Source organism: Brassica rapa, chromosome A09, assembly GCF_000309985.2.
Source record: "Brassica rapa cultivar Chiifu-401-42 chromosome A09, CAAS_Brap_v3.01, whole genome shotgun sequence".
Lineage (NCBI taxonomy): Eukaryota > Viridiplantae > Streptophyta > Magnoliopsida > Brassicales > Brassicaceae > Brassica > Brassica rapa.
In genome coordinates this window covers 3,029,138-3,051,448 of record NC_024803.2, presented here as the reverse complement: position 1 = coordinate 3,051,448, position 22,311 = coordinate 3,029,138, and the positions used below count along the sequence as shown (strand labels likewise).

At 37.7% G+C, this 22,311-nt stretch overlaps 6 protein-coding genes across 7 annotated transcripts; 2 read left to right on the top strand and 4 right to left on the bottom strand.

The window, feature by feature from the left end:
• Window positions 1-234: 234 nt before the first annotated feature.
• On the bottom strand, window positions 235-7,082 carry LOC103837174 (cyclin-H1-1). Its single transcript, XM_009113502.3, has 14 exons — window positions 7,067-7,082; window positions 2,939-3,078; window positions 2,501-2,551; window positions 2,344-2,422; window positions 2,104-2,216; window positions 1,933-2,006; window positions 1,718-1,838; window positions 1,552-1,620; window positions 1,440-1,481; window positions 1,295-1,372; window positions 1,023-1,081; window positions 848-932; window positions 683-774; window positions 235-574 (listed from the first exon to the last, which is right to left on the bottom strand). The coding sequence occupies exons 2-14, from the start codon at window positions 2,996-2,998 to the stop codon at window positions 493-495; spliced, it is 1,005 nt and encodes a 334-aa protein (XP_009111750.1). The 5' UTR covers window positions 2,999-3,078; window positions 7,067-7,082; the 3' UTR covers window positions 235-492.
• LOC103837175 lies at window positions 5,134-7,430 on the bottom strand. 2 transcript variants are annotated; one of them, XM_018654104.2, is made up of 9 exons: window positions 7,125-7,430; window positions 6,527-6,616; window positions 6,323-6,436; window positions 6,139-6,221; window positions 5,955-6,069; window positions 5,771-5,862; window positions 5,624-5,689; window positions 5,455-5,548; window positions 5,134-5,372 (listed from the first exon to the last, which is right to left on the bottom strand). In XM_018654104.2, exons 1-9 carry the CDS (start codon window positions 7,371-7,373, stop codon window positions 5,268-5,270), a joined length of 1,008 nt encoding a protein of 335 aa, XP_018509620.1. In that variant the 5' UTR covers window positions 7,374-7,430; the 3' UTR covers window positions 5,134-5,267. The 2 variants fall into 2 exon arrangements, with proteins under 2 accessions (XP_018509620.1, XP_009111751.1); XM_009113503.3 differs by having other exon boundaries at window positions 6,527-6,614; window positions 7,120-7,429.
• A 275-nt stretch (window positions 7,431-7,705) lies between these two features.
• Window positions 7,706-12,262, top strand: LOC103837176 (kinesin-like protein KIN-14S). The gene is made up of 12 exons (XM_009113504.3): window positions 7,706-7,892; window positions 7,996-8,079; window positions 8,263-8,372; window positions 8,480-8,579; window positions 8,656-8,919; window positions 9,044-9,323; window positions 9,425-9,586; window positions 9,668-9,883; window positions 9,990-10,027; window positions 10,124-10,287; window positions 10,379-10,492; window positions 10,569-12,262. The coding sequence occupies exons 1-12, from the start codon at window positions 7,886-7,888 to the stop codon at window positions 11,355-11,357; spliced, it is 2,328 nt and encodes a 775-aa protein (XP_009111752.1). The 5' UTR covers window positions 7,706-7,885; the 3' UTR covers window positions 11,358-12,262.
• LOC103837180 (mitochondrial Rho GTPase 1) lies at window positions 11,918-16,022 on the bottom strand. Its single transcript, XM_009113508.3, has 15 exons — window positions 15,781-16,022; window positions 15,333-15,536; window positions 15,047-15,179; window positions 14,782-14,931; window positions 14,522-14,698; window positions 14,183-14,437; window positions 13,971-14,039; window positions 13,838-13,893; window positions 13,668-13,749; window positions 13,340-13,551; window positions 13,159-13,228; window positions 12,882-12,994; window positions 12,628-12,778; window positions 12,350-12,536; window positions 11,918-12,248 (listed from the first exon to the last, which is right to left on the bottom strand). Exons 2-15 carry the CDS (start codon window positions 15,527-15,529, stop codon window positions 12,175-12,177), a joined length of 1,926 nt encoding a protein of 641 aa, XP_009111756.1. The 5' UTR covers window positions 15,530-15,536; window positions 15,781-16,022; the 3' UTR covers window positions 11,918-12,174.
• A 1,136-nt stretch (window positions 16,023-17,158) lies between these two features.
• On the top strand, window positions 17,159-19,199 carry LOC103837179 (peroxisomal adenine nucleotide carrier 2). The gene is made up of 5 exons (XM_009113507.3): window positions 17,159-17,425; window positions 17,942-18,173; window positions 18,236-18,382; window positions 18,469-18,626; window positions 18,692-19,199. The coding sequence occupies exons 1-5, from the start codon at window positions 17,283-17,285 to the stop codon at window positions 18,972-18,974; spliced, it is 963 nt and encodes a 320-aa protein (XP_009111755.1). The 5' UTR covers window positions 17,159-17,282; the 3' UTR covers window positions 18,975-19,199.
• LOC103837178 (serine--tRNA ligase, cytoplasmic) lies at window positions 18,922-21,823 on the bottom strand. Its single transcript, XM_009113506.3, has 10 exons — window positions 21,693-21,823; window positions 21,460-21,610; window positions 21,317-21,387; window positions 21,065-21,226; window positions 20,619-20,733; window positions 20,351-20,544; window positions 20,116-20,246; window positions 19,837-20,020; window positions 19,560-19,739; window positions 18,922-19,477 (listed from the first exon to the last, which is right to left on the bottom strand). The coding sequence occupies exons 2-10, from the start codon at window positions 21,590-21,592 to the stop codon at window positions 19,313-19,315; spliced, it is 1,335 nt and encodes a 444-aa protein (XP_009111754.2). The 5' UTR covers window positions 21,593-21,610; window positions 21,693-21,823; the 3' UTR covers window positions 18,922-19,312.
• Window positions 21,824-22,311: the final 488 nt, after the last annotated feature.

The window sequence follows — 22,311 nt, the reverse complement described above, 5'->3', positions numbered from 1 at the left end:
TTTTAAGAAGAAAACAACACACAACATATATAGATTATGCTTTTTAGCTGTAATCAATAATTAAAAAAAAAAAATTCATCATCATAAGCAAACTGTTATTCCAGGTATCAAATGTTTGGTAGTTACCAAGTTTTAAAAAGTAGAAAAAAACATACACATTGGTTTATGTAGTCTGCAAATCACATCACTTGTAAATGGTAAAACCGCAAATACAGTAACCAATACAAAAACCAATACTAAAGTCTGCAAATCACAGCAAATGTAAACCTCTATATTCTAACAGTTACATAAAGTAACACACAATTCAACTCTGGCCAGCTCTACAACCACAACAAAACAGTCTAAAAAGAGGTATAGACTTTTAAACTTTCAGTTTGTTATGTTTTGGCTGAAATAGAATAAACTTTTAATTCACAATCCAAATTCCATTAACGTTAGTAATACCAATACTGTTGCAGGAAAGAACATGAGGGGAACAAAGTCTCAAGAAAATCAACTTGTCGGTGGCCCGTTTGGTGCATCATTGGAGCTTCTATGTGACTTGTGCTTCGATCTCTTCTCTCGTTTCTTGCTCCTGAGGAACATGTAAAAATATAGAAAATAAGCAAAAAAACTATGAAAGATATTTATATATATATATGAAGTAGTTAGAAGAATCAAAAGCAGAAAGGTTAATTAGTACTCGTCATGTGAAGAACTGTGTCCCAGACAAGACTTTAGCTTCCGGTTGATATGCTTCATGTCCTTTTCACTTGGGTATTTATAGTTCTTTACCTGCAAAAACTGCATTTTAGAAACCAAACTTTCATGGGTTATGTGGATATCTTTTGAAAAGTTAAGTGCATACCAAAGATTCGATGCCATCAAGTAACTTTGAGAGGTCTGAAGCCGTGTGCTCAGAGTTCGGTTGAGAAACAATGTTCTCTAGGTACCTGCAACAACATTCAGTTTAGTTAAGAAACTCCCAATCAGTAAAAGCTTTTGATATAACGAAAACAGAAGCCAAAAGAGATTAAATTAACCTATCAAAGTCAACCACTCCAAGAATCCCATTTGCAATACGCAAAGCAGCCAACGCCAACTGATATAACAATACATCAAATTTGTCATTACTTCTTCTGTTATATATAAAGCAAAATAGAAAAGAAAAATCATGAAAGAAAAGAAAACATGGTGAGTCTATTTTAATATCACAAAGCATGAGTTTAACCAGATTCTTTAACGGGTTTAAGTTATTATCTTCAACCTAATAAAAAAAAACAAAAGGACAGGGAGAGACAAAAGAAACTATCACCTGACCAGGAGGAAATAGGAGTGGAGCATCTGTGAGCATAACTTTGTCAGCTTCTGCTGTTGCCGCTTTGAGCAAACTCTGCAAAGTAAATCAGAATGTTATTATGCCAGTAGTAAGGCCACTAAGTAATTATGAAGAGATCTACCTGCAGTTTTTGGATCTCATCGTCTCTAGCTTGAAGAAACTCCTAGACACGATGAAAAGATAATGACACTTTTGGAGACAACATGAAGTTAACAAGGATGAAAAAGATTTACCTCCATGTTAGCGACAAAGCCTTCCATTGCACGATACGGTGCAAAAACAATCAGATCAAACTCCAGACTCTGCAAATAAAGCTAAATCTTAATAAGAACAGAAGAACAAAGAGAGAGAGGAGGAAAAAATAAAGATATGCAAGTTGCTAAAGATAATAAACCATGCCTGAAGAACAGCCATCTCATACTTGAGGATGACGTGGTGATCTTGTTTAATCCCCTTCCCTATCTCCTCAGCAGATACATGATTCTCCTCTATTTTACATGCTGCATACACGCATGTTAGCCTGTTCAATGAAAGATATAATCAATTAGCTGCGTAATAAACAAACATATTGGTAAAGCCTGTGCGCAATTTTTAAGGATTCGAAAGAGCCTTACATTATTTCTTTTGGGTGATGTTGCATAACAGACCATTGCAGATAAAACCTTTTAAAGTATTGGAGGGCTGTTGCCTGCAAAAATATTAGAAGGAAAAAAAAAATGAATCCAGCTAATTTTATTTTTGACTTCATCGTAATGAACTTCCATCTGGAAGAAGAGCAAATGCACCTGGATCTTGTGAGGAAACTCAAAAGCACTGCAGACTTCTTGGACTTTGGCCTCATAAAAAGCTCTCATGAAACGTTCTTCATCAACACTCAATGGTTTAAGCTTCTTATCAGCTAAGAGAGAGAGTAAATCAGCAACAAAAAAAAAGATAACATTCATTTAAAAATTTTGACCAACAAAACCACAATGATGAAGATATTGGACGAACAATGGTAATTAAATAAATAAATAAAAACTTACAGTGATCTCGTGCGTCACCTTTGTCAGTAGGATAAGTTAATGATCCACTGGCATCTACTTCAACTTGGGTTGTTCCACACTATGGATTAGAAGAAGTTAGAATCTAGCAATGGATGGAGTTACTAATGTTCTACTAATATCAACACTTTCAATAAACCTTCTCCAGAAATTGCACTGCCCTGTGGTTAGCAGCTTTATATCTCTCTGCCTACAATCACAACAATAAGTAGAACAACAACAATATAACAGCAGCTAAAAGTTAGTTAGAAAAGCTAGCAATAAGCGCCTCTAATTCTAGAATTAATCTCACTCTCTAATTGCATCAAACAAAGCCATCAAAAATGTCGTTCCTTTCTATATACATAAAAACATGTCTGAGAAGAAGCAAACAAATTAAAAATCAATTGAACAAATGAACGAATCCATTTAGTTTATAAATGCTCATAAACACCAAACATAAAACAACAGAGAAAAGTAGGCACAGATGAAGGTAGTCTCTTTGAAGCAATCAACAAGACAATAAAGATGAAAACTTTACAAAGCTCACGAAACAGAGAGACCAAAAAAGCAATAGCAGAAAAGGGAAGTAAGATACCAGTTTCTGGGGAGTGAACACCCACTTGGCCCGTTGAGTTGATGTCTGAAAATCCGCCATTACTGGAGTGACTCAACAGTTTCCAAAGATTCGAAATTGAAAAATCTGACTAAGTTAAAGTGTCTCCTTTTATAAAAACAGAGAAAAGTATCTCTCTTTAATCAAACAGTGTGTGTTTCGTCAGTTTTGAACAGCTGCGACGGAGATCGCCGATCAAATTCACGCACGCTCTCGACGGCGATTTTCCGTTTCAGTTTTTTTTTTTGTATAATTAAAACAATTTATTTATAAAGGGTTTAGTTAGTGTTGGGCCTGTTGGGCTTTCAGAGTATTATTATGTGGTTTTAAAGGTTGAGAGAGAGATATGTCTATTTTAAAGGCTCTTAAAGCCCAATAAAACATTAACAACCTTTCTGTTACTTTTTTTTTTTTTTTTTTTTTTTTTTGAATTGAATGTTAAATTTAATTCAAAAAAAAAACACCTTTTACAATTTTGTAATTCCTATCTTTTAGTTCTGATCAAAAAAGAAAGAATTCAATCATAGTGAAAAAACTATCTAGTATCAAACCAAGTAGCCATTCCATCTTCATACTCCTTTCCCCCCCCCTTCTTCTAATGACAGTGAACTGATTCCTTATGTTCTTATCCAAACGCTGAATCAAAAACACAGCAGGAACAGAACCCTCTCCATGCCTTCTTCTATTCCGCTCTCTCCATATTGTATGAATAGCTGATTGGAACATGTATCTTGCTGTAAAGAGTTTAGTTTTGCTCCATCTCGAATCACCAGTAAGGAGACTAACCAAGATGTCCCAATTCGCAGAGTACTGATCTCTTAGTACATCCTTCATGAGTGTCTCCCAAATTTGTGTTGAGGAAGGACACTCGAAAAATAAGTGGCTTTGAGTCTCCAGCGGTTCTTGACATAGAACACAAGAAGCATCAACATTACCATTCCATTTTACCATCCTCTCGCCTGTTGATAACCTCCCACGCATAGCAATCCAGGTAATAAACGAGAACTTCGGTGTCGCATGTTTAAACCAGACAGCTTGATACCAATGGCAAGGGAGATGCTTCTCTCGAATACAAAGCCAAGTTTCCTTAGTAGAGAAAACTTTCTTGTATTTGCCTTTCTCATTCCTCCATAATGGGATATCATTCACTTGAACCCAGTTTCTCTTAAACTTCTCAATCTCCACTTCAATCCTGTTGAATGTTTGCACACGATGATATCTCCGTCGATGCCGCAAACAATCAGCTACTATCCCATTCGTTGCTATGCCCATATCAATGCACCCTCCATCTCTGACTACATCCATTAAACACCCCAAGGAGCTCCACTTTTCATGCCAAAAGGAAGTGTTCCTTCCGTCCCGAACCTCAACTCTATAGAAATCCTTTGCTTTTTCCCTGCACTTAAGTATTTTCTTCCACATCCAAGACCCACACTAAGTAGTTTCCTTTATCGTCCAGAAAGATCCTTTTCGAATGAGGTAAATTTTTATCCAGTTAACCCAAAGAGAATCAGCAGAAAGAATTCTCCAAACCAGCTTAAGACAACAGACCTGATTCACCTCTTTCAAAGGTCTTAACTCCAAGCCTTCCCTAATGATTGTTGCGCTGTTACTTTCTCATGGATCCTAATGATTGTTGTGCTGGTTAAGGTTTGCTGGTTAAGATTTACAGGCTTTACATCCACGTCCGGGGTTCGACTCCCAGAGAATGTCATTTCTTGCTCATTATAGATGCAAAACTTATTGGAGGTTCAAGAGGATTGCAAACAGAGATAATTGTTTATTGGGGAGAGCATGTCACTCAAGGATGTCATACATGCAGAAGCGTCTGTTGATCCAAGTGTTTCGAGTTGTTCATCAATATCACATAACAGTTAGTTGATCATCATATATAATAAAAATGATGATGTAATTGTTATCCAGCATTAAAGAAAAAACTAATAATTGTTTTGGCTTAAGCAGAGTTGCTATCATTAAACCAGAGTCTATATATCAGAAGCAACAACCTGAATCTTCAACCCAAACATGCAGACTGTTTATGTTGCTCATGTTCCCATCTGTGTTCTCTCTACTGCACAACTCAGAAGGTGAACCAAATTCTCCAAACACCAGGCAAACGCTAAGATCTCCATGAGGTTTGTCATCGTATCGCTATGTAACAGTAGAGAGGTTCACTATGCACAAGAAGAAGTATGTATTCTATTCGTTATGGTGTAATAGCATACAAAGATATACAACATTCCCTTTGGTTTACATTCATAAGAATACCAGACTAGTGAACAGTACTACTCTGTGAGAGAAGAAATCATCTTCACATAGCTTTCATGAACCTGTTAATGGACGAGAAGATTCCAGCAGCTTGGGTCAATAAAGATGGCTCTTCATCTGGTTTCTCTTCCACGTTCCCATATATAATCTGCACAAAAGAAAAACAGCTAAATACGGTGTGTAATAATGTGTCACAGCTCAATAGGAACCAAATCTAGTATTCAACTAACCTCAAGATCCTCAGCATCAGGTCGACCAATGAGTTCTTTGGCGAGTAGGTACCGGCCAGGTCTGTCTTTATTGTCATAGAACACTTTCCATTTACTAAAAATGAAGTCAGGACAACAAGTGGTCATTACATAGCATCAGATAAGATAAATCAAGTCTTAGTCTTCTTACCCAGGATAACATCTGAAAACAGCACCAGCAGCCAGTGGTCTCATGGAGTAAACCGTAGTAAAAGAACTACAAGAGCCAAAAAAACAGGTCTTATTGTCAAGTTAAATAGCCTTCTCACGTCTCATTAAGGTTCTTGCCTTTGTTTACCTTAGGAAGTAACGCCTTAGCTTTCTTACGTTAAACCCAACCCCAACTTCCTCGCTTATCAGACGAGGGTTCCACATAACCAGAGGCCTTGGCTTGAAAAAGAACAAAGACATATCTTGTTGATGTTAGAACAAAAAGGTTCTTGTGTAAAAGTGGAAACTAAGATTTGATAGAGCTTAGTTACCGGGTCATCAGCAAGCCCTTTTGCAATTTTCTCAACGTATTCAAGCATTTGGTAATCAGGAACAACCATGACAATGATCTCATCTTCTTTCTCCACTGGTTTACGGTCACTTAAGCTGCATCACAAACATGGAACATGACTAAAAAAAATAAAAGAACTATCAAAGATGAAGCAAAAAAGTTACCTAGCGAATCCAAAAGCTGCATCCTTCCACTTATATTTTAGCAACGCAGCAGCTCCAGCATCTGGAAACACAGCTTTAACTCTCTGACAATAACATTCCAAAAAGCACTATGAGCTATCAAACATCATCCATCATCCATCAGAGTGTGCATGTAAAAGAAGTTTCTTTAAACTGTTTAACTCACCTCACAACCAGTTTCTTTGATGAGTGTCTCCAAGAAAACGCGAGAAAGCTCCCAGAGTTCAGCTTGCGCACCTTCATCGTCTAGGAACTGCAGCTGAGGAATTAAAAGCTCCACCTGCGAGATCAAGAGTCAGACTTGTGAATGAAGTTGTACCACACTCTTTTCCCAACAAAGATTAAAGATTTAAAAACCACTAGCCCTTACAATAGCTCTCGTTCCTCCAGAGTTCACAAACGAAGCACTTGCTTCACCTGATTGCCTAACAGCTCCCACCAAATCATTAGGCAAACAGCTGCAAAATTATAACAAATCTGTGAGTAGTTCTCTTGTTATTACATACTTGTTCCAATCATTTACTTGCAAAAAGACATCATTTTCAAAACATATGTTCCCTTGTTATTCCAATAGACAAAAAAAAACATTACAGAAACAGAGGAAAGTGACAAACTTTGAATCGAACTCGACGCTTTTCCTTCACAAAAACAGAAGAAGACCCAATTCCCATAACATTTTCAAACCATACGTTCTCTTGTTATTCCACTAGACACACAGAAACATTTAAGAAACAGAGCAAAGTTACAAACTTTGACTCGAACTCGACGTGTTTCTTCACAAAAAACAGAAGAAGACACAATACCCATAACACTTTCAAACCGTATGTTCCATTATTATTCCAATAGACACACAAAAACATTAAAGAAACAGAGGAAAGTGACAAACTTTGAATACTTGATGCTTTGCCTTCACAAAAACAGAGAAAGACTCAATTTTTATAACATAAGAGCGTGTTACTGAACCTATCATCTTCTTCTTCTTCTTGTGGGTCTTCAGCCTCTAACGGTACTTCCTGCGAAGCAGAAGCAGATGTGGTCTGTTCAAGAGGAGAATCACCCTGAAACTTATCGAATTTGGCACATGTTCTTAGCTTCGAAACGGGAGAAACAGAGACGCCGCCGCAAGAGAGAGAAGTCGGGAGAAAATGAATGGTGGAGGAGAACGAGGAACTGGTTAGATAGCCATGGAAACAGCTCGGTACTAAAGAGAAAGCCATGACCAGAGGTTCTGGCAATCCTGATATCGAAATCCAATCAAATTGAAGTACAACAACACAGGGGGGCGTCTATGTAAATTAGCAGATATGGGATCTTTATGTAAAATAACTAGAAGTATAGGAGTTTGTTATTAAATAGTAAAAACTTTTATCCTTTTTTTCTGTTCGAAACCCTCTAGTCGAATCAGAGGTTTTAGAAGTTAAACGGGCTTTACGATCCGTATCTGGATACTTTTGGGTAACAAGTATAGGTATCTGACCCGGTAACCCGTATCCGGATCCGTATTCTGACGCTCCTCTTGATGAATTAATATATAGAGACGTTACAGAGCTCCTCAAATCTAACGGCTCTTATTCTTCTAAATTCAAATTCCCCTTTTGACCTACACTCCTCTCGCTATCTCTCTCTCTCTCTCTCTCTCTCTCCTCTCAATCTCTTTCACTCGATTCTCTCAATCTCTCTCTCTTTTGCTCTCGATCTCGTTTCTTTGGGTTCGTAACGCAAATCCGCCATGGAAGGTACGATACTCGTTTCTTGATTGATCTGTGCTGTTCGATCCGTTTTTTTTCTCGATAAGAAACGAAAACGATTCGCTGATTATTTTTTTGCAATTTCTCACAGATCAACATCCACAAATCTGCTACGACGGTGATTCGCCGTGTGAATCGAAGGGATACTCTGCTGACAATCACGATCCCGACGCTGGTAAGGGTTTTCTCATCGTGGATTTTGAATTTTAGTAAAGAAATCATTAGTATTGATTGTTGAATCACTCATTGATCGTTGCTGAATCATTCGTGACCTTACTTGGTTTAGTAGATTATAGCATGTCTTACTGAGGAGTGAGGATACTAATGTGTGCTTGTATGACTGATTTGGCTGGAACAGTGGAAGAAAGTGAGGATACTGTTACAAGTGGGAGCCAAGAAGTTTCTCCAGAAGGTGGACCAACGCTTCCAATTCTGCAGAAGATTGTTGATTTGAGTAGCAAAATCAAGGTTCTTCCTTTCATTTAACAACATTACAACACTTCCTTATGAGGTTGCAGTAGAAAAGAAAGTAAATTTGTTGTTTTTTGTTAACCCTTTTCAACTTCATTTGATAGGTCTTGAAGGAGGAACATGCGTTGGTATCCAACCAAGTAAAAGAAATCAAGAATTGTTCCTTCGTTGAACCTGAAATGTCAAAGGCTCTCCAGCTTCTGAGTCAGTACCTTTTAATTTTCTTTATTGCTTTGATTTTAGATTTGTAATTGATGTAAGTTAACGTGTTCCATGGCAGATACTGAGCTTGGAACTCTGAAAAGGCAGTACTTGGAAGAGTCGTCAGAGAGGAAGCGGTTATACAATGAAAATATAGAACTTAAGGGAAATATCAGGGTCTTTTGTAGATGCAGGCCTCTTAACCAAGCGGAAGTAGGAAATGGCTGTGCTTCTGTAGTTGAGTTTGATGCCTCCCATGATAATGAGCTTCAAATACTTTCAACCGATTCCTCGAAGAAGCATTTTAAGTTTGACCATGTGTTTAAGCCTGAGGATAGCCAAGGTAAATTGAGGGGTTACCTGTTTTAAAACTTTGTTTTGGATAAACCTTTGCTCTTTGAGTACTACACCAATGAGTCTTCTTATCTGACTGTACTGGGTGCTTACAATGTCTTCTTTATGTGCAGAGACTGTTTTTGCACAGACGAAACCTATAGTTACTTCTGTGCTGGATGGTTACAATGTCTGCATATTTGCCTATGGCCAAACTGGAACTGGAAAGACATTTACCATGGAGGGAACGCCAGAGAATAGAGGAGTGAACTACAGGACATTAGAAGAATTGTTTCGCTCTTCAGAGAGTAGAAGCCGTCTCATGAAGTTTGAGCTATCTGTTAGCATGTTAGAGGTTTACAATGAGAAGATAAGGGACCTCTTGGTTGATAACTCAAATCATCCTCCTAAAAAGTAAGTTCTTCATTTTGTTGCTTGATAAATAGAATTATATCGCCTCACTGTTTCTCTTTTTGTTAGAAGCCAAAATAACAATATGTGTTGAATTAATGAAGGTTGGAAGTTAAGCAATCAGCAGAAGGAACACAAGAAGTCCCTGGATTAGTAGAAGCACAAGTTTTCAACACAGATGAAGTGTGGGATCTGCTCAAGAGAGGGTATTCTGTTAGATCTGTGGGGTCAACAGCTGCAAACGAGCAAAGCAGCCGCTCTCATTGGTAAGCTAAAGAGGGTTTAGGAGACTAAAATCATGTGAAACAAAACTTTTTTCATACTAATAAAGTTTTCCTTTTGTGCAGCTTGTTGCGTGTGACAGTGAAGGGAGAGAATCTGATCAATGGCCAGAAAACCAGAAGCCATCTTTGGCTGGTGGACTTGGCAGGAAGTGAGCGAGTAGGAAAGGTAGAAACTGAAGGAGAAAGGCTGAAAGAATCTCAGTTTATCAATAAGTCGCTTTCAGCACTCGGTGATGTTATCGCCGCACTTGCATCAAAAACAAGCCACATTCCTTACAGGTTTACCCCTTACGTCCCCCCCTCTGCCAAAGATATTTTGCATTTGAGCTTTTCTGATTTATGTTCTTGACAAACTTTTTTCTCATGGATGTTTGTGCAACGACAGAAACTCAAAGCTCACTCATATGCTACAAAACTCTTTGGGTAAGTAAAACTTGTCATATTTTTTCCGTTATTTACATGAACCATAAGACATGTTTTTGATCTTCATGTTGTGACCATTTCACTGTGACTTTACAGGTGGAGATTGCAAGACGTTGATGTTTGTTCAGATTAGCCCGAGTTCTGCCGATCAAGGAGAGACACTTTGCTCCTTAAATTTCGCAAGCAGAGTTCGCGGAATCGAAAGTGGACCTGCCCGGAAACAGACGGATGTGTCTGAACTCCTCAAGCTAAAACAAATGGTAACGCGATTCCTCGGAGCTCCTGTTCAACTAAGCTTTGACATATCTTAAGCTGATTTTATTTTGTTGTTTCCTTTGTAATAATCAACAGACTGAGAAGCTGAAACAAGAGGAAAAAGAAACGAAGAAGCTGCAGGACAATGTGCAGTCACTACAGCTACGCCTCACTGCTAGAGAGCACATATGTAAAGGACTTCAAGATAAGGTAGCTAACGGATCCCATGTGTTGCGATTGTTCTCTTCTTCTAAGTTCTAACATTTAAAACCAAATCCTCTTGCAGGTTCGTGATCTGGAATTTCAATTAGCAGAAGAAAGGAAAACCAGAATCAAGCAGGAGACACGAGCCCTAGCCACTGCATCATCATCAACAACATCTAGACAACCGAGAGAGGCACTACCGACGATCACAGAGAAAAAGCCACCATTGGCTCCCACAAGATCAATGCGAATGCCACTCAGAAGAATTACAAACTTCATGCCCCAACAACCCTCTCAGGTTCCTCCTGCCAAGAGATTCTCTGACGCAAGTCACGCAACAAGCAAAGAGAATAATAATGGTAACAATAACAGCCTCAGAAGATCATCATCAGTGGACATCAATGCGCTAATGAAACCAAGAAGAAGCTCCGTGGCATTCAGACCAGCTCCTCCTCCACTAGCCATTGCAACAGGTAATAACAAAACACTCCAGCCGAGAAGGAGAGTCTCTATTGCAACGTTGAGACCAGAACCATCATCATCTTACATGATGAACATGTCCACTCCATCACGCCCTCCTTCTATTTCGTCATTCCGTGGTGGTAACCCGAGAAAGGCGAGATACTCTAATCTCTTCACTCCGGATCGCAATCTGGTGACTCCTAATGCAATGAAAAGCAGCAGCAGATTCAACAAGAGTCCTGTTGTAGGAGGAGGAGGCAGCGCGTGGAAGCCGACCCATCCAACAGTGGTTGCATTGCAGAAGAAGGCTGTGGTGTGGAGTCCGCTTAAGTTCAGGAACAGAAGACCATCTTTCATACCGAGGCGAGCTTCTTCTGCTGCCACCGATTTGGTCCGGAGGGAACAATAGTGGTCTTCTTGTTCACTGTCTTTGTGAAAGTGTTTGGTCTATTACATTCAGGCTGTCTGTTAAAATAGGATCTCGGTTGATTTTTTTTTAATTGATTTCATTCGAAGTGTTAACTACAACTCTATTGAGACCTTTTGTGCTATGGCTATATATATATGTGATGAATTTTAAAATCTCGGCTTCAATACATTTGATACAAAGTGCATATTTCAGAAACAAAAGATTATACGACCTCTCAAGGTTGATCATTTTTTTCCTCCTTACTTTTGGAGAAACGATATACGACATCCTGCATTTCATGAGACCAATGCCAAGAGAGAACTGTCTTAAACCAACCCCCTAATACTCGCAAAAAGCCTCCAAACCGGAGTGGGAAGGAACAAAGAGAAGCAGAACAGACTGAAACAAATGAGAACAGAAGCAGATTCTCTGCCAGAGATCGTTCTCGGATCAGTCTGAATGTCGTTTCTCCACAGAAAATAGCGGAAAAGGGTGTGGAGAATGAAACTGGTGGTAATAGTTAATATGGAGAACAGAGCAAATAAAGACAAGATCCCACATGAAGGAGATGAAAAAACTTTTGTTATTGAAGAAACTCAAACACAATCTCTATTGTTGTGACTATATATGTTCTCTCTCTTTTTTGTTCCCTAGATGTTTGTGTTCCTACAGATCAACTATTACTTCAAAACCCAGTTCCATTAATCTTCTAAAAAAACAGTACTCTCTGGTTGTTAAAACTTGGGAATGTTAAACAAACTCAGAACAAGAGATTAGCTATCTTCTTGAAACACTGAGTTCTTCATTCTCAATCTTCTCAGGCAGAAGCGCTCTTTCTTGCGGCATACACGCGGTATGCAGCCAGCCCAACGACCACAGCAGCAGCTCCAACTGTTATACAAATTGAAAAAGAAAATTTCACCAAACATGAGTTTGTTTCCTTGTGAGAAAATTTGTGTCAAAGACTGAAGACTCGATGGAAAAAAACGTACTTGAAACAGACAAAAGAGATCGGTTGATTAGCCTGTTGTAATGTTTGCGGCTCTTTCCTGCTTCGGTCTCTGGTATACTCAGATGAGGATGTTGCGCTGCAGTAACGATTTTGCCGAATAGATTGTTGAAATCCCCCAACTTCGAGCTGATGGATACAGGAGGCTCTATTCCCATTTCTTGTGTCACCTGCAGAAGGATTTTATATATATGTAAGGTGCTTTAAAAGTGATCCGAGCTATTTGCATTGACTCAGAGATCAATCAATAAGAACCCTTACCCTGGTGGATTCTTGTATGGAAATTTGGGATGATACAATATCGTCTTTAGCTGAAACCATAAGGCAGGGAACCTCATATCCAGTGGCCTCGCCGTGATTTGCAACTTCTACAAGCAACTCACTCGCTCTCTTCCAAGACGACTCATCAGAACTGCATGAAAGAAAAAAAAAACCATCAAACAGCAAACACAAAACCTCCTCAAGGTACGTCAGACATTTACACCCAATGAGCGCATTTGTTACACAAAAACTACCTGTCATAAACGAAGACGGCTATGTCACATGCAGCCAACGACTCCTTCGATGAAAATATCCCCTGAGCTCCATCTTCTGGAATTTCCCTCATCACAAGAGTTTTCTTTGCACTCTACACCAATCGAGATTTGTAATTATCAGATTAATGAGCAAATTACATAAATAAACATAGAGAAAAATATCCTCAAAAGATGCCACAAAACTGTCAAAGCTATCACTGTTTGCGAGGACAATACACACAAAAATGAGACAAATTGCAAAAGTATTCCCACTCACCTTAGTTTCATCAACCACATTTACTGCATAACGCTCGTCAGTCGTTGATTCCGTGTTATCAGCATATGGCCTAGATCATGAAGAAACATAAATGTAAACCACATGGAGAACATGCGAACGTCTCCACGCATAAATACATGGAAAGGGTTATACTCTTTTGGAACGAGCTAATATGACAAACCTTCCAAGAAAGCAATTCAGTAATGCAGATTTTCCAGCGCTATTGGGTCCAAAAACAAAGCACTGGACAACTTTTCTTTCACACTGTTTCTTTTTGCGATCTAAAAGCCTTTTCCTAGTAAAACGGATGGCAGAAGATGGATCACCCTGGAATCCAATGTAAATCAAATTTTCCACACTCCGAGCAGGTTCTAACAGTGTCATCAGTGACCACTGCAAGGAATAAATTGCATGAAATTTTAGTTTGTCAATCAACAAAAACGAAACGAAGAAGAATATGTATTTGCAATTGTGCATGTATACAAAATGATCCTTAAGTTTTTGATTACCAGTGACAGGAAAGAGTCAGAGGAGAGTCCTCCAAGGGCAGTTTTCTCTGCAGCATCCTCATATGGAGCTTCCTTCCAGGGACTGCAATTCATAATTTGGCGTTTTAATGTAATTCAGATCTGATAATCTAAATTACACGAACTTTGCTTTCTGGAGGTGGAGAATGTACCTTTCAGGAGCAGTTGAAAATAGATCCTCGATCTCTTGGGGTCTCAGATTATTATCCTGCAAAGAGAAATTCATTATGACAACTATAAAAACTGCAACCTAAGCCATTAGTTAAAACAAAGAAGGAGACTTACCCCATCCGCATCAAACAACATATACTTTCCTGTCAGGAATTCGATTGCTACATCTGTCAACTCAACACTCTACAAAAACAAAGAACACAACCATTAGCTGCAGAATGCCGAGGGGTAAGTTAACTGTAACCCAGAAATGTATTAACTGAAACCGAGCAAAGTAACTTGTGAGCAGTAGTGAAGCTACAGTGGATTCAGTTTATGCAATTTACCTGATCAGGTGCTCTCTTGAATAATGAAGGTGGAAGCAGTTCATCAGCGAGTCTTATATCATTGTTATACCCGAACTTCCTAAGCACAGTCCATGTTGTCTCAAGCCTCCCTTTCTCAATGAAAAGTGCATGTAGAAACAGGAAGCCAGTCAATGTCAGTCCTACTTCATTCACACCTTCTGGCAACTTTTCTTGCACAACCCTCTTAACACCATCGACTTCAGAAGGCTGCAGTGGCGCATGGAAACACTTGACCTATTGGAGAAAACTATTAGGTGCGTCACTGGGATAAGAGAATTGTAACTTCATTAAAGAAAAAGTCTGAAGAGGAAATAAAACCTGAAATGCATTTAACTCAGCCTCGCTTAGCGCACCATCTTTATCATGGTCACAGAGTATAAAGATGCGCTTCAGGGCCCTAACACACCGTGGCTTCAATGTCTGAGTTTCTTGATCAAACAGAGGTGCTGTTGGGTGAATGACAGTTTTTTGCGCATAATAGAAAACTTCTTGTGCCTACAGGAAACGTTTTTTTTTTTCATGTTTGAGCTAAGACATATAATAAAATCTCGAAGAGGAATAATAGAAGTCATGATAACCTGGAGTTGCTTCAGGGCAGAACACTCGATACAAGTCTCAATCTCCCGAAACTGGTGCATTATAGGTGCCATCACTTCTTCTAGGACGACCGGGCTGTTGTCGTCTCTGAGGTCAAGCTTACAGCCTGCTACTATTATAGGAACTTTCACCTGTTTAAAAAAAGGTCACAAGCCAATCTTAATAAGGTCATAACAAATCTTTAATACACCTGCTACAACAGAAAGATTGACATGACTAAATTGAAAACAAAGATGAAAATCAAACCTCTAACAGACGAAGCTCTGGAAGCCAGTATGTACTCAAACGTTCGAGAGTCTCAGGTCGGTCACAGTCATATGTCAAAACCACTGCATCTGCGAGCTTCAACTCCTCAGCAACCATGCCCTTATCTTCCGGCCTGAAACCAAGATAAAGAAAATATCAAAATATACTTATAGAACAACAATACTAATAGTATTCTTTCAAGTCATAAGGTAACTTTCCTCTCACATCACCCAAAGCCACATTCTTTATCCTATCTACAGAAGCAAATATAAAGAGAGAAGAATACCTTGAGGAAGTGTCAACGATGGTGACGGGGATACCGTCAGGGAAGAACTGAAAAGGAAGCTTGGTATCAGGCAAAACAGGAGGGACATTGGGAGGGAAAGAATCAGTAGCTGCAGCGACAATCAAGCTGGACTTTCCAGTGCCCTTGTCACCAATCACAACGATCCGAACAGGGTTATTAGGTGACGCCGCCGCCATCTGGAAACTGCAATCAAAAATCCAAAAATTGAATTCAATCCCACAATACACGAATGAACCTAATTCTTACTGACTCTCGAAAAAGGAAGGATCTTTGCGTGTTCGAGACGAAAAAGACTGAAACTTTGCAACTGGGTTTAAGGAATCGAGCAACAAGAAAGAGAAAGATCGTTGAAGAAGGCGAGTTTTCAGCAAGCATGCATGATAGAGGAAAGAAAGATTAGATAGAGAAACGAGAAGCAAGCGCTGACCTTAAACTGGAGGATGAGATTGAGAGAGGGAGAGAGACGCTCGAGGTTTGAAAACCCCTTGGAAGATAAACCCTAGAGTTACGACGATTGCAACGAAGGAGGAGGAGGAGATAAAACGCTTAAAGGCTGCTTCTTCGCTTCTATTATAGTGGCGTTTCCGTAAATACACCTTTTAATATCCTTTATCATCACGCAAAAGTTCTTTTTTTTTTAAATATATTTTTCAAAAGTAAGTTTTATTTTGAGACTCAAAAGTACATTTTTAATAATTTATTTCAGTAATTAAGTATTCTTTAATGAAAGTGTTCGTTTTACAATTTACTTTTTTTTTCGAGAAAAAAATAAGAATAGCACCAAACCAAGTTTTTGTTCATAAAGTAGCACTTAAGATTCAAAATCACAAAAATAGATTTCATTAAAAAGATAAATATACATTTATATTCATTGGGTTAATTAATCTAAACCTTAAGGTTTAGAGTTAAGGGGTGGGGTTTTGGAATTATAGTTTAAAATTTTATAAAAAATAAATATTAAAATAAAAAATAAAAATTTTAAAAACAGTTTCAAAAAGTATTTTTAAATTATAAAAAGAAAATTTGAAAAAAAAAATTCAAAAAAAAAATTCAAAAAAAGTTATAAAAATTTCGAATCTGAAAACATATAATCTAAAACTATATAAAAAAATTTATTTTTATTTTATTTATTTTTATTTATTTTTGTTTGTTTATTTAATTTTAAACCAAAGATATTAAAGATATTTTACCCTTTAATGAATGTCATTTTTGTGATTTTCTCCTTCTAGTGCTATTTTTGAGACATAAACTTCAAAAGGTGCTATTATTGACAATTGTCCCTTTTTTTTTTGAGAAGAGGCTTACAATTTACTAGGGGAATTCCTATGGTTAAAATATCTATGTTTTCAATTAAGTGTCATTTAAGAGTTTTCACAAATATTATTTTTTCGTTTTTATATAACTATGAAACTTTATATACATTAACTAGAACTAAAATAGATAAATTTTAAAAAATTATCTTAAAATTATGAAAAATATTTATGCATAGTGAAATATTTGTTAGCTCTGAAACAGAAAAATAACAAATAAGATTGTGAAAGAAAAAAAAAGAATTAGTTCATATGATTATGTAGAGGAGTGAATGTACTTTTGGTACATCATCGTTATAGGAATCACAAAATAGAAGCAACACAAAAAACAGTAGTATTATTTATTCAAAAATAAAATGAGTTGTATTTATATTTTTCAAACTATTCAGTTAATTACAGAGCTAAGCTAAAGCTCAATTTGAGAAAATGTTTTTGTGGACGAGTAATGGGCTCAAGAAGCCCAGTTTAAAACATTAAAAAAACACGTGGCGCCACTTTTTATCGTTAGATTTTTCTCATTTTAAAATCATCTCATAACCAACCCATACCTTCTTCCTCATCTCTCCATCATCTCTTCAACGCTTATCCTCTCTCGTCAGTCTCTTTGCGGTGTGAGAAGATGGGCGTTGATCTGGAATCAATCTCGGAGGCCACCTCCGGAGCTATAGGATCCCTTCTGAGCACAACCATCTTATACCCTCTCGATACCTGCAAATCCAAGTACCAAGCCGAGATCAGTGTCCCCGGTAACCACAAATACAGGTTAACCGCCAATGATCATCTCAAAAATTTGCAATTGCATGTTTATCTATATCGATCTGGGTTAGTTTATATAGTGTAGTTATCCCATAAAGTTCGATTCTTTTTGACTCTCATGCCTTTAAAACTTTTCACTGCGCTCAAGCCTCAAGCTAATGAGTTTAAAGCTGTATCCTTTTTACAACTCTTAGCAGCTGTGTTGAGGAGAGAGTGTTTTTTAGGTAGTATTAATGGATCCATATGTGGTTGTTGTTAAGACTCTCATGCCTTTAAAACTTTTCACTGAGCTCAAAGTGAGTTTAAAGCAGTATCTTTTTTTTTTTTACTTTCCAATTATACTCGAATCACTTTTGGTCAAAACTATGGTGTTTGAGAAGCTATATATCTCAAAAAGTCATGCACTTGTAGCTTTTACAACTTTTAATAAGCTGTGTTCAGGAGAGAGTGTTTTAAGGTAGTGTTAATGGATCCATATGTGGTTGTTGTTAAGAGTTTATTTGTTGTAACCTTTTTTTACAGACGCATATCAGATGTCTTTTGGGAAGCCATTTCTTCAGGGAACGTTCTCTCGTTGTACCAAGGCCTAGGGACTAAGAACGTGCAGTCCTTTGTTTCTTCGTTCATCTACTTTTATAGCTACAGCTACTTCAAGAGGTTGCATAGTGAGAGGATTGGTTCTAAGTCGATTGGCACAACGGCTAACCTCCTCATCGCTGCTGCTTCTGCTGCTTTTACCAATATATTGACCCAAGTACGTTTTTTTTTAGCAGGGACTTGTCTTCTCTACGTTCTCTATGCTAACCCTCCTCATAGCCTCTTGATACAGCTTCGTCGAGGATGCAAACAAGCGAGTTTGGGAATGCAAAAGGGTTTTGGAAGACGTTAACCGAAGGTACTTGGGGAGATGCTTATGATGGCATGGGGATTACTCTTTTACTCACCCCTAATCCTGCTATTCAGGTTAACCATCTTCCACTTCTATATTTTACAGTTTTTTTTAATTTTGGTTAAGTGTTTTAGCTGAGAGATGAGGTTTTATTTTGTAGTATACAGTGTTTGATCAGCTGAAACAGAACCTCGTTGAGAAAAGAAAGGCAAAAGCCAAGAAAGACTCTTCCCCTGTAGTCATCTCTTCCTTTATGGCCTTCTTGTTGGGTGCCATCTCTAAATCTGCTGCCACCGTCATCACTTATCCACTAATCAGGTATGGATTACTCTTGATCCAGACTCTTTTGGTGGATATTGATCTCTATATACATTCATGGTTAGGTGCAAGGTGATGATTCAAGCAGCAGATGACACAAAGGATAGTGAAGCGAAGAAGCGCCGAGAAAGAATCAAGAAAACGATTCCAGGGGTCATCTATGCTATATGGGAAAAAGAAGGGGTCTTAGGGTTCTTCAAAGGCTTGCAGGCTCAGATCCTAAAGACAGTTCTGAGCTCTGCGTTGCTACTGATGATCAAGGAGAAAATCACAGCAACCACATGGTTTCTCATTCTAGCCATAAGAAAAACTCTGTTCGTCACAAAAGGTAGGTTGAAAAGCTCATAAAGATTGCCCTTGCCCCTTCCGCAAGTGTCCCAAGGCCACTCTGGTTTGGCAGTATGTTACTGAAGAACTTTCGAACATGAAAGTGTTGTAGTCTTTTCTCATTTCAAGAAACAATTGATTTTTTGAGGAATAATGTTACAAAAGCTTCATATTGTTAGTTATTGTGTAGTTATATGTTTGTGTGTTTTCAGTTGTAATAAAAGTAAGAAGCGTGTCCTATGATTAGATTATAGATAAAAGGATCAAATAAACCCAAAAAAAATCCACAGGATTAAATAAACCACATAATATATATACTGTCAACTAAGCTTTGGACTTTTTGCCCTTGATGTCGGCAACTACTGCCTGAAGGGCAACAACTCTACTTCCATAAACTGCTGCAAAACCTCAGGGACCTCCACACCATTTTCCCGCTGGTAGTTCTCGAGAATGCAGCAAATGGTCCTCTCAGTAGCGGTAAGAGTCGAATTCAGCATATGCACATACTTCGTCTCCTCATTGCTCTGCATTAAACCCTCATATAAGAAGTTACACAAGGTCAAATATCTTTGCTGATGAAAGGTAAAGAGCTGAGAGAGGTTTTACCTTTTTTTGACCGTATCTAATCTCAAGCCTTCTAGCTTGGTAGTCTGTACAGTTGGAACACGACACAAGCTCTCTGTAAGTACCAGACGCAGGAAACCAACCTTCCAAATCATATTTTTTCGCAGCTGCATCGTTCAATGCTCCAGAGACAATCTCCACCACTCGGTATGGGAGTTTTAGCTGCAAAGAGTAGTAATCATCATCATACAATTAGCAAACTCAGAAAAAAAAAAACACTGAAACATGCTTTTAACTTTTAAAATATCGAAATAATTACCTCTTTGTAAAACTCTTCAGAGTTCTTCATCATATCCTCGAGCATTTTCCACGAGTTGTTCTCGTCAGGACTGGTGATGCAAAACTGTTCAATTTTCTCAAACTGATGAACACGGAAAAGGCCAAGCTGGTCTCTTCCATGGGAACCAGCTTCTGTCCTGAAGCAGGTCGAGTAACCAGCATATCTAGGACCCCAAATAAAACGTATGATATATATGTCAATAGATATTTTTATAATACATAAAAGAAAAAGATGCGGTTATATATTTACAATGTTTACCTTATGGGAACCTCTTTGAGAGGGATCCATTCATCCATATGGTATGCACAAAGAGGTTGCTCAGCAGTTGCAATCAGGTATTTGCCATCTCCTTCACCTGTGACGTCTTTGTCTTTTCCTTTACCACTTACCTGATTAAAACAAAGACCTCTAAACTCAGAATGCAAAGCTCAATACAAGACTATAACAACATAATAAAATGTTTTTTTTTTAATTTTGGTAATGTTCCAAAGACCTTGTAAAGTTGTTCATCAAACTCTGACAACTGTGCGGACTTGGCCATGACATCCTTCCTCATGAGAAAAGGAGGTTGAAATGGTGTGAACTTTCTCTTCCTCAAAAATTGCAGCCCAAAGTTGATAAGAGCTTGGTTAAGTAGCACACCATGTCCTCTCAGGAAGTACCCTCTTCCTCCAGCAATTTCAGCACCTGAGTTCCAAACACACAATCTTTATCAAAAACCCAACACATAAGGTGACCAAACCAATGCTACCACTGCTAACCTCTCCTATTATCTGCAATGAAGGTCTTCTCAACGAGATCCACATGGTTCATCACCTTCTGACCAGGTGCAAAAACCGGCTTCTCACCCCAAACTTTTACCACAGGATTATCTGCCTGCAGAATAAGAAAACACCACCACACGCTTAGATCCATGTAGGACTATGCAAAATACTCATGTCCAAGAAACCAAACCTAATACGATCCATAAAAGTAGTACCAAATCCGAACTAAAACTAGTCATATATCCTTACGGATCCAAAATCTTAATGCCCGAAGAACCCAAACACAATATTTCGGAAATCATGATTATATATTTGAATATATTAATTATTTTTAGATCAAATATATAAAAAATATCTAAATAAATTATCAAAAATAAATTAAAAGTAAATATCCTAAAATAGCCAAAACTACTCAAAAGATCTAAAACATTGAAGGAACAAACCTCATCGTTACTAACTGGAACTGAGTCAGGGACGAGGTTTCCAACTTTCACCAACTTTTCTTTGAGCTTAGCATAAGCATCACCAACTTCCTTTTCCTTATCAGCAGCGTCTTGTTTGTTCTTCTCCGCTTGCTGAATCACCTCACTCGCATCAGCACCAGACTGCACCCAAAAGAAACAAAGCCTCATTAAAAATCATTCGGATCAAGAACAAAGATTAGTGTAACTTATCAGAATCATATAACAACTAACAATCTTGAGCTTGGCTACTTGCTTGTTCAGCTTGTTGAATTCCGTTCGTAAACCGTCTACTTCAAATTGACCTAAAACACGCCAGAAACGTGGTTAGCAAGCAACCTCAAGGAGAGAAAAACGATCCTCTGAGTTATACTTACGCTGACGCCATTCTTTGTCGAGATTGATGACCTCGTCGACGAGATCAACGTCGGCGAATCTCCGGCGTTGGGATTCACGGATGATCTCTGGATCGTTCCCCTTCTCTTCTCTAAATAGATTTATATCCAACATGGTTCGTGCTCTTTCTCTCTGTGAATTGAAAGCAGATCAGAAGAAGAAACAAAACGTATCGTCAAAATTTTAAAGAGCACAGAGAAGCGCGATAACGTACCTACAAACTGTGAAGAACGAAGAAGATGAAACTCTGATTAGGGTTTTTGGTGTTTTTTGCAAACTGGTATTCTTTAAATAGTGTTTGATAAACCGCCATCCCCAAAACTTTCAGATTATTTAAACTTTTTTTTTTGTTAATAGTTATTTCCAAATTACCTTATTATCAAAAAGGTAATGTATTCATATAAATATGTTAAGCATTTTTATATTTAAAACATGTAATCTAACAAAAATGAATTTTCCATTTTCCTTTTAGGTGAGGTTATTTAACCATGTATTTTAATAGAGTTTAAATCTAAACATAATCAATGTTATTTGAATGATGATTATAAATTGTATTTTAAAATCTAGTGTTATTCATTCAATGAATGATCTAAATTTAGTTTTTTATAATCTAGTGTTATTTAGTTTTCAAAGATTTTAGAATTCTTTACATTTTAGATGGATTTCAAATCATTTTTTATGGAATCTTATGAATAAATAATCGAATTCAAAATTCAATGCATACTGCATATAAAATCCGCCAACTTGAAATATCATAAAATTTTGATAGATTACAAAACATTAATAATTAACTTTAAATCACTAATTGAATAACACCGTTATATATATAAAAA